Genomic DNA, 14,578 nt, shown 5'->3' with positions numbered 1-14,578 from the left:
TATGGTGTATAACAACAGTCTTTGGAGTAGAAAACTGCCTAGCTAATTCCCAGTGAAACCCTTGCTTCACCTGACAGCGGAAGAAATATTTGAATAATATAAAGTAATGCCCTCTTGCCTCCTCATGGGCTGATTAATATAATTTCACGTTGCACCTGTCCCATGTTTTTTAACACAATTAAAACATGTATAATAATCTAAATTATAGACCTCCAATTTGCATAATATACTTTAGAAATACCGTGTTGTCTTACTACATGTTTTTGGGGGCAGCCACGGTGCTAAAAACGTCCTAATCGCAACCTCGTGGACAAAACTGCAGGCTCGTATTCTAGAAGGTGGTGACCTCAGTGGAAAGGAGGAAAGCAGAAATATTTGCTTGAAAAGTAGAAACCTGAGAAGTCTCCCCTGTGAGTATTGGTAATAACTCAGTAGCGTTGTTAACAGTAATCGCAGGCACACAGTTTCGCCCACTTCTTGTTTCGGCATTGTATTGCTTACCCGCTTCTCCCTGCCGGCCTCAACTGAGAGGCTTTGCCACCGCAGTATGGTGCAACCTAAAACCAAAATAACTTCTGTGTCTGCCCCCTGCCTACTACAGGCTCCGATAACAGAAGAAAAGAGATGACTCATCTCTTTTGTGAGTAACTACTCACGTTCCCCTTCGCTCTTGTTGCTGCCGGCTTGAGGCACAGGACCAAAAAATCCCCGTGCTCCCAAGCCCGTGTCCCCAGAGCCGAGGCCTGGCAGGAGCGGGACGAACGCTCCCGCGCCGTCGCCCTTGGGGCGAGGGGTACGTGTGTGCGTGCGGGGACGCGAGCCTGCGTCGGCGGCAGCGGGAGGCCGAGGGCGACGCTCGTGGTTTCCGTCTCCGCATCTGCACAAGAGGGTGGAAATTTGGGGTTGCAGGTGTTGCGAGCGGGGGCCGCAAAAGCTGCCGGAGGTCTCCAGGGGCTATCTTGGAGGACAGGGAGCGAGGTGGCATCCATCCCCCTCCCCATCCCCATCGCCCCCATCCCCATCATCCCCATCGCCCCCATCATCCTCAACCCCGTCAGCCCCAACCTCATCCCCATCATCCCCATCCCCATCATCATCCTCATCCCCATCAGCCCCATCCCCATCAGCCCCATCCCCATCATCATCCTCATCCCCATCAGCCCCGTCCCCATCATCCCCATCCCCATCATCATCCTCATCCCCATCAGCCCCGTCCCCATCATCCCCATCCCCATCATCATCCTCATCCCCATCAGCCCCAACCCCATCCCCGTCCCCATCCTCATCCTCATCCCCATCAGCCCCGTCCCCATCATCCCCATCATCATCCTCATCCCCGTCAGCCCCAACCCCATCCCCGTCCCCATCATCATCCCCACCCCGGCGCTGCCTGGCGCCCACTGCGGACCAGGGGCGGGGCGGGGCGGGGCGAGCGCCGAGCCCCGCCTCCCGCTTCGCCCCGCCCCCTCGCCCCGCCCCGCCCCGGGCGCGGCCACCTCCCACCGCCCTTACGGGAAGCGCGGCCCCGCCCCCGCCCCCGCGAGGTGCGTGTTGGCGGGAGGGGGGGGGGCGGAGCCGCTATAACCGCCGCCGCCCGGGCCGCCGCCCCCCAGTCGCCGCCGCGCCGCCCGCCCAGCCCTGGCCGTGCCCGCGCCCGCGCCCGCTCCGCCGCCCGCCGCCCTCCTCCTCCGCCGCCGCCGCCCGCCGCCCCGCGGCACCGCCATGATCGTGGAGAGCAGCCGGGACGCGGCGCCCGATGACGGCGGCGGCGCCCTCAGCAGCCCCATCAACCTCGCCTACTTCTACGGGGCCTCGCCCCACTCCAGCGAGGGCAGCTGCTCGCCGGCGCACTCCGCCCCGGGCTCGCCGGGCTCCGACTCGGACCTCTCGGTGAGCAGCCGCGGCGGCGGCCGGAGGGACCCCCGGGGCGGCGCCCGCCCCGCGCTGCAAGGTACGGCGTGCCCCGGCGGCGGTGGTCCCGGCCCCCTGCGCCCGGGGGGGAGGGCGCGAAGCCGCGCTTCCCGCTGCGTCCCCACCGGGACGGTCGCGGGCCCTTTGGGCTTGGAAGCCCCCCCGAAGCGGGGAAGAGCGGGAGGAGCCCGGCGTCGGGCGGGAGCGCTTCGCCGGGCTGTTCCCAGCCTGGCGGGAGCGGGCGGGGGGTCCCCCGGGTGAGGAGGAGCCGCACGCCCCTGAGATGGCGGAGCAGGTGCGGGGCGGGGGGAGACATCGGCTGGGCTCGTCTCCGCTAAACCGGGCGTTCAGGCTGTTTTCCAGAACCCTTCCCGCTCTCACTTAAATTTATTTTTTTTTCCCCCTTCTCTTCTAAGTGGAAGCGGGGTCAGCGGCTTAAATTGGGGTTTTGTTTTCGTTTCTCAACAGTTGAACAGCACATGGGGGGAGGGAAGCAGCACAGAGGCCCTTTCCAGGGGGTCCGTGTGAAGAATTCCGTGAAGGAGCTCCTGCTGCACTTCAGGAGCAGCAAACAGATGTCCTCGGGCTCCGCCGCGGAGGAAGGCAAGGTAACCCGCATTTTTCAGCACTGACATAACCGCCTTTAATGGTTACTGAAGCTGGCAAAAAAAGGCGTGCGATAACGCTGGCAGTGAGCTTGCTGCTTTATCTGATGGGGATGGAGTCGGTGTTTTTCCTTTTCAAGACGTAATGGAAGAGCAGAGCTGGGAAGAAATTAGTGAGAAGGCTTACTGTGGGAGAAGGAGGCACCTGAAAATGGTCTTACTAAGCTTGATTCTCTACAGGGAGTTTGGATAAAGATACGTTTGTGTTACGAAACCACAGAAACTCCCTGTTAACTCGAATGAGGTCATTCATTGTAAGAGTTGGGGAATCTTCTCAGAAGAGAATCCTTTCTTATGCTGTTGTGCTCCTCCGTGCAGAGCACACAGTATAAAGGCAGACCCCTCCAGTCTGAAAAGATAGAAACAGAAAAAAATACAGGAAATTCTGGGAAGATTAAAGGGGATTTTTCTGGGTTTAGAATAGGCTTTCTGAGCATCTCTTTGTGAGCTTCCTAGACAAATGTTGTCACAGGAAAATTTTTGCATAGAAGAGTTCACGGCATTGAAGTAGTATAAAATTGGCTGGCTTATTTATGTAAAAAAAAAAAAAAAATCCTCAGACCTCAGTAAGGAACAGTGTCTTGCTCTAGATTTTCTTGACTTTTGTGGTATTGTAACAAATAGCTTAAAAAGCCTTAAGAAAAATGGTGGTTTTCATTTAAGTTCTATAAAAGTCTTTCCATTTTCTAACCTTAATTAAAAGCAATTAAATTAGGGTTAGACAATCATGTACTAGAATTATTCTAAGGTGTATTGTATGTTTACAGAAGCAAGTCGCTGCTGCTTTCTTCTTGGTTTTGTTTTTTTTTCCTGAAATAACATTATAATAATGGAATAATATGGATTTTTCTCAAAAGGCACAAGGAGGATTGGTGAACTACGAGCAGTACACAGGTAAAAAAGCCTCCCCCCCCTTTTTTTTTTTTAAATACCCTGCAATAAGATTTTAAAAGTGGATTGTAAGAGTAACCTCCAAATAAATTCTAAATTCGTTTTCTTTTCAGCAGAGCTGAAGAGTATACTAGGTCACAGTGGCAAAAGAAAGGCTCCTGAGCTCCTTTCTGATGGACCTTCTTTCAAACGCCAAGCTAACGTTCACCCACACCTCCTGGTAAGCTTGTAGTAACTTTTTCCATGCCTTTATTTTTCAGTTTGCTTTGTGTGGTCATAAACTACCAGGTACAGCTATACCTGTAACACTCTGGGGCTTGTTTTGATTTTTCTTTTTTTTTTTTTTCCGACAGACACCACCCCAGACACCAACTTCTATGGATAACATGGAGGAGACTCATAAAAACGACCCAAAGCATGACAGCAGTTCTGATCTGCTTCAGAACATTATAAACATCAAGAACGAGTCGAGCCCTGTTTCTCTGAACACGGTGCAGGTTAGCTGGTTGCACAATGTCTCCAGTCACAGCTCGCCTGGCGAGCAGTACCAGGACAGCCCAGGAACACAGGCTTTCTCCCCGTCCCAGAAGTACCAAGCATTCCAAGATCACACTTCCCAGCATGTGCTTGATCCACCACAGCATTACCAGTTCCCTCCATCCCAGAACCAAGATTTGTCGCAGAGCTATCCTTCGGACGCCTCCCTGGAGTACAGGCCGTTTGCTGCCAACGACCAGTCTCCTGGCTACCAGCAGAATACATTTGAGAGCCATGAACTGCAGTACTGCCCGTCGCAGAGCTTCTCCTCCCTCTTGAATGACTCCGAAGGCTCGGAGAGCATCTCTGCTCCCCTCCAGCCGCTGCCCAGTGCCCACCCACAGGCTGATGTCGGCTCCCACGCTCCGAACTTCAGCTTGCTTTCCAGTAACATCTGTGGTAGTCTGGAGCGCAGTGTCTCTTTGGCTACTTTGAATGTCTCTCTGCCTGACCAAAACATCGCCAGAAGCACGGCGCAGCTGGGCAAGTCATTTTTTCAATGGCAAGTGGAGCAGGAGGAAAACAAACTGGCTAACATCTCTCAAGACCAGTTCCTTGCAAAAGACTCGGACGGAGACACGTGAGTGCTGTTTGTCTCGGTGTTTCTGACGTGGAAGGGAGGGAAGTGTTTCTGTTTGGCTTTTGGTGGACCATGGGGTTGTAATGGGAGCAGTTCATTAGCAGTGTTTGTGTCATGAGTGCAGTAGTTCTGCTGATCAAGTGAAAGGTGTGGTCTTGCTCATGCGCTGTGATGCACAGAGTTGCAGCACACTGAGCAGATAAGGTGTTTGTATTGTCTAATTTCAGGGACTTATCGTTAGACTTTTATCTGGTAAATGGGGAGAAAAAGATTCTAGTTTAGATGCTTTAAATTGCCCTGGGAAGAAGGTACCTGTGTTCCTGTCTTAGTCATGCAGAGGAGGTCTGAAGCTGGCAGCGTAACACCCCTCCTATATGTTTGGATCTGTAATGACTTGAGCCCTAGTTTGTATGGTGGCGTAACTCTGTGTTTCACCTCTTTCCCGCAGCTTCCTTCACATTGCTGTTGCGCAGGGCCGACGAGCACTCTCCTACGTTCTTGCAAGGAAGATGGCTGCCCTGCACATGCTGGATATTAAAGAGCACAATGGCCAGGTGAGGTTCTCAAAATCTTTGCACCTGCTTTGTGTGCCTGAGTGCTTCTGTGTGCCTGGACCCTGAGGAAGATGTAGTGCAATGCTTATTTAATATTAACCCTGAGATTCAGCCTGCATGCTAATATTAACCTTGAGCTATTAATACTTCTTGGGATCACCTTGAGCTGGTAAAACTATGTGCTCTGCTTCATTTGTCCTGGCTTCCTGGTATTCATAATCGCTGCTTAAATAATACCAGGTAGCTAGGGTTTTTATTTGTTTTAGTTGGTCTTTCCTGTTAGAGATCAGGTGACTAATAGTTTAAATTTTCTTCTCGATGTTTGCAGAGTGCTTTCCAGGTTGCTGTGGCTGCCAATCAGCATCTCATTGTGCAGGACTTGGTTAGCTTGGGGGCTCAAGTCAACACCACAGACTGCTGGGGTAGGACGCCGTTGCATGTTTGCGCTGAGAAGGGGCATGCCCAGGTCCTTCAGGTGAGAATCAGGCAGGCATAGCTCTGCCCTGACTGTAACGCTTACACTTTGTATTAGTTGTCTTGGGAAACCCTGAAAACACCACTCCTCTCTTTATCTTTCTCTCTGTGTAGCCTTGGGAGTATGTCTCAGGGCTCCACAGTAATGGCTTAAAGTAAGACTGAATTTCACATGAAGGTTCTCACCAATGTTTTAGAGTAATTTGGTGGAATCCTCTAGTCTATGAAAACAATAAATAAGTCTCTTCTTAATGCCATTATTTCTTGCAACTTTGTTGCAGTAAGACTGTATACAAGCTTGAGGAAGTAATATGTGGTTTGGATAAGACCTAAATGCATACCTGTTCCCACTTTTGTAGGCAATTCAAAAGGGAGCCATGGGAAGCAATCAGTATGTGGACCTTGAGGCAACAAACTATGATGGTGAGTAGTTGAGTTTATAATTTACAGAGTTACTGGATGTTACAGCGTTTTATAGCTGCTGATGTGAATGTTATCCTGGGTTGAGAAGCAATAAAATGGAGCATGTCTTTGCCAGGTTGAAATTTACAATTACAATTGAAATTACATTACAATTGGCATATCTGCCAGATAAAAACATGGTTAGTATCTGCCTGTCAGGACCTCTTCCCTCTTACATGTGATTGCTGTGTTTGGCATGGAGATTGTAGGTAGTAATTGGCTATTGCTCAAAACATTTGAGTGCCAGCGAGACATTGGCGGATACAGAAGCCAGAATCTTTGGCACCAAAGAGCTGTTTTAATTAAACATCTTTTCCATGTAACAGCTCTTTCTAATGTACATTTTGTAAAAAAATATATTAGAAATTAATTCTTTCATTATCTGTTGGCTGAGAGCTCACAGTAGGTTGCTACTTAACTCCTCTGGTAATGGACAACCTAAATCTCAAGCCACTCAGGAGCAGTCACTGTCACTTACGAGTATGGAACTGTCCCTGGGCTTCTTGGGGGTAGAAGCGCCTTTATCCATCCTTCGAAACAAGCAGCCAGTCAATACTTCTGTATTGTATTTGTTTATTAATGATGTTTTTTTTTCTAATGTTAAGGTCTGACGGCATTGCACTGTGCTGTTCTGGCTCATAATGCTGTGCTGCATGAACTGCAAAACAGCCAGCCACCTCACTCCCCTGAGGTCCAGGAGCTTCTGCTGAGAAACAAGAGCCTGGTAGAAACCATCAAGACTCTGATACAAATGGGAGCCTCTGTTGAAGCGAAAGTAAGTAAAATTACTTTGTCTGAAGTGCCAGATGCAGAGAGAATGTGGAAGCAGAACACGTCCCTTTCTCCCATGCCACATTTCAGCTTTATTACAAAGGAAGTAGACTAATTTGAAAGCTTCCCTACAGCTTAATGTACCCAAGTGGAATGGGAATGTTGCATTTATTCAGAGCAAGGTATTATCAATGCAAATAAACCCTGGGGAAAGAGGGAGGTGACAGTCTAATTTTTGGATTAAGAATGATGCTATGCTGGCTGCAGTTAGTTGTCTCTTGAAAGTAAGAATATGTTTGAAGCAGTCTGAGGTATCTGTAGTAATAGGGTGCTGATGATACCTTGTTCTTGAACTGCAAATTTTAATTAAGAACTGCTTACCTGTCCAGTTTAGGTCTGTGCTGGGCCAGACCATTACTTGATATAACATTTGATATTTTGGCTATGTAAGCTTACTGCCAAATGAGATCTGGTCCATTGTTCATTAGGTATATTAAAATATATATTGAGATTGACTTTCAGTTCGTTCAGCACTCTGCAGTTGCTTTGCTTTCTGCTTTACTTGTCTGCATGTTCACTTTGGATAAGTGAAGCACCTGCAGGGAAGACTAACAATTTCTTTTTTGATAGGATCGTAAAAGTGGTCGCTCAGCTTTACATTTGGCAGCAGAAGAAGCAAACCTGGAGCTCATTCGTCTCTTTTTGGAGCTGCCCAACTGTCTGTCTTTTGTTAACGCAAAGGTACAGTGATTTTTCTGGAATGCAGATATAATTTTGGATGTGCACATGTGTGGCACCGCGAGTGTCCTGAGAATCATGCCCCTGCCTTTCCTTCATGGAGTTACTTTGTCTTCTCCAGGCTTACAATGGCAACACTGCACTCCATGTGGCTGCCAGCCTGCAGTATCGCGTGAGTCAGTTGGATGCTGTGCGCTTGCTAATGCGAAAAGGAGCTGATCCAAGTGCCAGAAACTTGGAGAATGAGCAGCCAGTTCATCTGGTTCCTGATGGCCTTGTGGGAGAACAGGTAAAAAAACCAAACCACTCTTTCCTCTGCTCCCATCTGTCCCTGTTTACACAAAAGCCATGTAACTCTCCAAAAGTTTCTTTGGGGTTTTGAGTTGCAGCTTTTAAGGAGAAGATTTAGCAAATGCTATTTTATTCAGGGACCTTTGGTTTTAATGTCAGGATCAGGCAGAACACACAAAGACCTGAAATTATAGGTTTCACTTGTAGCTTTTTTCCATCTCAAAAGCTTTTTCCTGTCAAGATAGGTTTTTTCTTTGTAACCTTGCAACATACTGGAAGTAATACACTTTCTCTTGTTCATCTCGGTATGGCCTGAGATCACGCTTTTGTTGGTCTTGTCATAATTAGTAATGGCAGTTCTTAGGCCTGAATAACAGATGAAGAAAACCCCCTTTTCCTAGGAGCTATACAAATACATGATGAAAGAGGTGACTCGACCTAAGAAGCTAATAACTTAAGCAACTGAGTAATTCTGTTGCCTTTCACTGGTTCAAATGCTGTAAAATTGGATCAATTCTGGTGTAACTGAGCTCAGAACCTAGGCTTAGATAAATGAGGAATGCAGAATGGGGTCTAGGGTTTGATTTTTTTTTTTCAGATTATCACTCACTTTAGGATGATGAATACTAATGTTTTTGTCTTTCTTCTTTTCTCTTCTCCAGATAAGACGTATCCTAAAAGGGAAGGCGATTCAGCAGAGAGTGTCGCCATTTTAAGCTCCATGTTTCTTGGAGTTCAGCAACTCACACTCACTGTCAGTCAGGCAGTCCTAATGTATCTGTAAATAGACCATTTGCCTGGTGTGGGCAAATGTTAGTTGTTTCTATGAAACAAAAGTATTTTGTTCACTATCATATAGTGGGTTATATAAGAGTTTAAAAAAAACCCAAAAACAAACCCCAAACCCAACAATCAAATTCCTCTGAGCAAACGGGAATGTTTTCATTCCCAAGAATGCGGAACACTTGCCTGGATACCTGGATTTCATAGCTACGGCAAGACTGATTTTATTTAAACAGCCATACAGATAACTTCTGGACAAGGACAGTTCTACATGAAATCTTTTATTTAGAAAGGCTGATACATGTCAACATTGCAGAGTTATTTTTTTGTTGTTGTGTTTTTAATAACACTTAAGTGAAAGACAAATCAAATGTTTTTGAAGTTGAACATTAATTTATGTAACTGTAGCTTTCTTCCAGTATCTCGTGCAGGATTGTATATAGTCACTGGCATTATTGTACAGCTGTATAGTTCTAAAAATCTACTGATTGCTTGGGGAATGAACTGAAGAAACAAGTTCCTTGATCTTGAACTTGCAAATTGCATATAGAGTTTTAATACTATACTGGTGAAAATCAGGTAAATTCTGTTGTTTTGAAAGACTGAAGACCGGAAGTACAGTTAAGGTAGATTGTCTCTCGCACTGATTTGTGCATGCTTTTGGAGTTGTTGATAAAACATGAAAAGCCATGCTTCTTTAGGGGACTGTATCAGTTTTTCTCATACCCAGTAGAGGTTTTTCTTTTGACGGGCAGTAGACTGAGGGAGAAAGATCATGACTTCTATAGTGTGTATATAACTTTGTTGGACTTTCAGGAATATGATCCTGATTCAGTGAAAGTATTTAGCATGTACTTAGCTGTTGATGCATGCTGAAATCTCTCCATGTTAATTACAATACTTCAATACCTGTAAGCCCCACTAGTGTTGGTAGGACTTAAGCACACGCATAAGTAGTTTGCTGAATTGGACTCTAGTTAATTCTAGAGACTTAGTGTTTTTCACCTCCTAAGCAGAGTTAGTCCATTTATGGTTTTACCTTATAGGTATAGTGGCTAGCCAAGTAATATTTGAAGTTAACGTTTTTCTATTTTTTAATAATTATGGTTATTAATGCAAAATGTATACTGATGATGCTGTATACTTGTGTTCTGTTGGAGAAAACTTCCTCCTATCACTTTCTGAATGATCCACGCTGGGCTGTAATCCAGTAATATGTTCTCTGTGTGGTCTTTGCTCTTAAACTGTTTTTGCATCCCATGCAATTCTGTGCCATAACTGTTTAGTTAGTCTGATTGTGCTGTTTTGACACAGTACGTCTTGTAGACAAGCTAAGTGAAAAAATCTGATATGTGGAGGCCTAGTTGCGATGTATTTCTTGAAGGTTCTCATGTAACCTGTGTTTGAATAAACATGCTAATTAAATTTTGGTGGTTACTGTCTGTGATACAAATAATGATGATGAAATCAAGCTTGAGATAAAACTGATTTAGCACGGTAATACTGTGAGGCTGGTGAAGATCGTTTGTTATGGATGAAATGAAGTCTTCATCCTGCTGTTTATGCATTTTCTTGTTTGATGCTGGTTTTGGAGCTGGTGCTTGGGTGTTCTGGGTCATGCACCATGCAGTTTTATTGCCTGTGTGTTCAGTAGATGTGCCCCAAATAGAGTTAATAGTCACCAGGTTGTCGAAATAGCAGGTTGTCACCTGAACACTTGTCCCTGTGTACTTGAAACAATGATAGCAGTTCTGACAATGTCATGTTTTCCCCATGACTTCCTTGCGTTGGTCCTCAATTCTTACAGCTCAGGTACAAGCAGTCACCTCAGCGCAGGTGGAAGCGTGCATGAGCAAATGAGGCTATACCTATGGGGAAAGACTGTCCTTGCTCCACAAATACAAAGATGGGCTCTGAGCTGGCCATGACCTTTCAGGAGGAAGAACTGGCATCATAGACTGTCCTTGCTGAGCGGTGAGATGGCAACAGTCAAGAAGTGGATGAAGCATTAGGATCTGTAGGAAAGGAACTGAAGAAAACCAAGAGTGCTTCTATGCTACTGTATAAACCTGTTGTCCACCCCTGCCCTACTGCTGCGCGTGGTGAGGGTGTCCCCTCAGATGAAAGTGTTTTAGGTGTGGAGGAGCTTCCTCGCTTGGAGCAACAGAGCAAACTAGGGCTCTTAGCTGCAGAAGCAATGGCTGACAGCAAACTTGACAGGCCCGCAGGGTGATGTCAGGCCAGAGAAGCTGGATGGGGATGAACTGCTCACTGTCCCTTCCAGCGTCAGAGCTGGAGGCTATTAATGAAGGTACCAAGCACATAACAGACAACAGGATGCGATTCCTTGAGATGGTGGAAGAAAATGGTAGAAACAAGGTAATTGTCGGTGCAGGGAGGGCCTGGGTGAAGGACATTTTTGTGGAGAGTTACTATAGAGATTAACCGCGTGAGGCAGTCCTCGCTGTGTGGAAGGGTGAAGAACTGTACTGCAGGCTCGGCCTGCTCAGCTCTTCCCAGGGGACGTGCTGATGGACACTCACAGACCTGATACCAGACTGGATCATACCCTTTACTCAAATCGTTGTGGTTAGGCTTTTAGTGGTTCATGGGTTCAGTCTGGCTCCACTGATATTGGTTGTACCTTTCGTGAGAAGAAAATGTAGGAAAATCATCTTGCAGCCAGTTGAGTGCTTCAGGGGAGTGCTTGCAGGTCCTTTGCTCTGCTCCTGCTCCGTGCAAAAACTCATCCCTGGAAGTCTTAAAAATGGCCTTTGGTGCTGAGCTAAGGTGATCAAGAGAGGAGTCTGTACATGGTTTAGCAGATAAGAGTGGGAAATGGTGAGGGAGACTGGAAATGGAATTGACTTTCTAGTTACGGTATGTGAAGATGAAATGGCACCTCCTTACGTGAACAGCTAGTTGGGCCTAGACTGTGTTGAAGATGCTGTCACCTGCACCTCTCGCTGCAAGTGACCCTGCCTTAGGTCTTTTATTTACTCATTTATTTATTTTGTATGAGGAGCTTGATAGTACTGTTTCCACTTCATTTCCATTTTCTTTATAAGAGGTGATTACACAGGAAAAAGAATTGCTGATGAGATATTCTGGCCCTTCAGATCAGCCTGATCTGACTGCCTGGCACTCCTTTCTGGGTGGCGTCGACTGAGTCATCTCGCAAAGGGGTAAAGTACCTTGGGCTTGTGAGGGTGGCAGAGCATAAGCATGTGTTCAGTCAATGCTCGAGCATGAAGTAGGTGCTGCCGGTGAGAGGGATTTAGCAAGCGGCGTGGGGCTTTCAGCAGCACTTGTGCCCTTCTGGAAGGGGCACCCCTGGCACTCCAAGTTAGAAAATTCCTAAGGGGAGACTGAAGTGTTTGAAGCTAATTTAATCTGCCTAGAGCCTGTTTCATTGTCTGAAGAGCTCAGTAGGCAATTTCACAAGAAAGCATCCCTACTCTGACTGACTCATTGTTTTCTCCTATGATATTGGGAAGTTCTGGTGTATCTGACATGATATAACTAGTTATTGGAAACAATCCCTTTTTACTGAGGGGCAAGTGACACTAAATATTTAGCAGGCTAATAGTGTTTACCTGAAAACTTATGGTGCTGGGGAAGTGCTGAATAGCTTTTATTGATGTGGATGCAGGCGCACCATTTATTTGTCTGGCTGGAGTAGAGGCAGAAGAGTCTCTGGCTTGGGTCCGAGTAGGGTTATTAAGACACATGGAGCTTTGTTCCCAGGATGTTTCTGATTTGTTTGTCTAAGTAAGCCAAACCTCAGGAAAGGGTTGCCCTTTGATTTTTGTGAGCTACTCATCTGGCTGGTGTTGTGGAAGGTGGCAACCCATGATTTGCAAAAAATGTGTTCTGCTTCTGGGGATGGAAAAAGTACATTTCCCACATTTATTGCTCATTTTATATTTTTATCAGAAAATGAAAACAGAGCCAGGAAGTGCATTCTTAGAGAGGTTGGGTGTGGTAGAAGCGACTGCAAAGATATGACGTGAACTGCTTGTTCTTCTTGCCTGACAGTTTGCTTATCTGGTTGCCTTTCTTTTAAAAATAAAAATGCTCTCCTGTGTAAGGGAAGAGCTGAGGATGATTAAAGTGCGCTGAAGATGGGAAGATAAAGAGCAGGTTCCTGCAGTTGAGTATCTGCCAAAAATTGACCTGGTCTTTCAGTGCATTCAAAACAAATTCTTCTATTGTTATCTATTACTTTTCCTGAGTGTTTGGTGGTGGACTTGGCCTGAGGTACTGATGTCTTAGGAGAGTCTTGCAACTGACTCCTCAACAAGTTGGTTAAGTGTCACCCAGCCTCCAATAGTGCTACCTTTCACTTTTTGTGAAAGGGTATAGAAAGGCACTTTTGTGCCTGGGTATAGAAAGGCAAGCTCCCAGATGTCAGGGCACCTGTCAAGCAGCATCCCACCTCCCTTCCCCACTGCAGCGGGGGCTCGCCTGGCAGCATGCCATTTTGAGAGGAAGCCTCTCTTAGCATCTTTGAATTTCTTCTAGAAGATGAAATACTAATTTGAGAGGAGAAAGGTTTAGTTTGCTCAAGGGATGGACTGCTGATATTTCTGCCTCTAAAGGAGGCAGAACTAGCCCCTAAATGAAGTCATTCCTGACAGGTGGCCTTGCTATCTGGGATTGCTCATCTGTACACAAAGCCGTATGGGCAGCTCTGTTTGCTAGCAAAGTTTCCAGAGTGTTGCTGGCTAACGGACCAGTGTCTAATCTTACAGTATTTCTTTAAATCTGATCACTATTAGGAAAAAACTTAAGGCAGCACTAATGAAGCTGGGAACTGCACTAGTGCAGAGATGCTACACCAGAGGTTGTCTCTTTTCAAATAGTTGGATCTGAAGGTTGGTTTCTCCTTCAGGCGCCTAAATTGGTCTTGCTGGAGAAAGGTAATATATCTTGGGCTGTGTTTCTTTAGTGTGTATTTATTTTCAGCTCTTGTGATTAAAAGGCTGACTCAATAAGTCTTTGTTTTACCTGGTAAACCTTACTTTTAGTTCTGAAAACATGATCTAGGCTGTTTTGAGAAAGTGGTTGCTGCGCTAACCAACCTATACTTCACACGTGGCTTTCCTCTTAGTTTCTGGTGAGATTTCTCCCTTACCCTTTGCTAGTGAGAGCCTGAGGGAAAGATGACTAAGGTGGTTCTTTAGATTTAGGAGGGGGAGCAGACAATTGAAAGAAGTTGCCCATTGTTTCTGTAAACTTGTCTGGGCTGTGAGTCAGACTGAAGAGTCTGAGTGAAATGGCTTCATGTGGATGCATGTGTGTGCAGAGATGCTTTCACATATGTTTAATGAAAGCTTGTAGCTCTTTTCAGACAGTCTTGGTCACATAAGTGACCTTTTGGTACCATAGTAGGTACCATTTGGTACCGTGGTAGGTCATGGTAACAAATGCTGCGTTGACTGCCTATGGCTGGGTTTTGGGCCCCAAATAAAAGATCTCTTCAGCAGTGCTGAGCTCTTTCCATTGACTTCACCTGGGAGAGAGGTAGAAGTTGGATCATTTCAGTCTGTGGCTCCTTGGGATGGCCTTCAGTCATTGCTCATGTGGCTTTTCTGGGAAGGCCCAGAGCTGCCCTGGAAGCTTTAACTCAGGCTTGCCATAAAAGAGGATTGGGACTACATAAACACTGCTGTTCATGGCCAGCCATTAAACCCTGCGGAGCTGAGCAGGTACATCTTGTTATTATCCTCATGCAGACCACAGGTCCTTGCCCAAGGACTTTCACTCCACTAAAACCAGCCCAGTAAGTGATGCCAATGAATTTGGGGTTTCTGTAAGAAGAATTGGAAATTTGAGGTCACAGCAATGAAAGATCTTGAAAGATGCTTACAGTGCTACCTATGACCTTGTCCTTTGCCTGCGCTGCAGTTGGGTGTACT

The 14,578-nt window shown here is 46.4% G+C and overlaps 1 protein-coding gene across 4 annotated transcripts; it reads left to right on the top strand.

Annotated features, from left to right (window-relative positions):
• The first annotated feature begins 1,625 nt into the window (after positions 1–1,625).
• Positions 1,626–10,123, top strand: NFKBIZ (NFKB inhibitor zeta). 4 transcript variants are annotated; one of them, XM_075034153.1, is made up of 12 exons: positions 1,626–1,951; positions 2,380–2,519; positions 3,434–3,470; positions 3,581–3,687; positions 3,821–4,584; positions 5,033–5,138; positions 5,467–5,613; positions 5,972–6,035; positions 6,680–6,849; positions 7,476–7,586; positions 7,705–7,872; positions 8,537–10,123. In XM_075034153.1, exons 1-12 carry the CDS (start codon positions 1,723–1,725, stop codon positions 8,588–8,590), a joined length of 2,097 nt encoding a protein of 698 aa, XP_074890254.1. In that variant the 5' UTR covers positions 1,626–1,722; the 3' UTR covers positions 8,591–10,123. The 4 variants fall into 4 exon arrangements, with proteins under 4 accessions (XP_074890254.1, XP_074890255.1, XP_074890256.1 ...); XM_075034154.1 differs by having other exon boundaries at positions 3,584–3,687; positions 8,537–10,120; XM_075034155.1 differs by having other exon boundaries at positions 1,769–1,890.
• The last annotated feature ends 4,455 nt before the right edge of the window (positions 10,124–14,578 follow it).

This window comes from Buteo buteo, chromosome 8 (genome assembly GCF_964188355.1).
Source record: "Buteo buteo chromosome 8, bButBut1.hap1.1, whole genome shotgun sequence".
Classification (NCBI taxonomy): Eukaryota; Metazoa; Chordata; class Aves; order Accipitriformes; family Accipitridae; genus Buteo; species Buteo buteo.
Note: the sequence above shows the minus strand (reverse complement) of the source record. Positions and strands in the feature narration are given on the sequence as shown.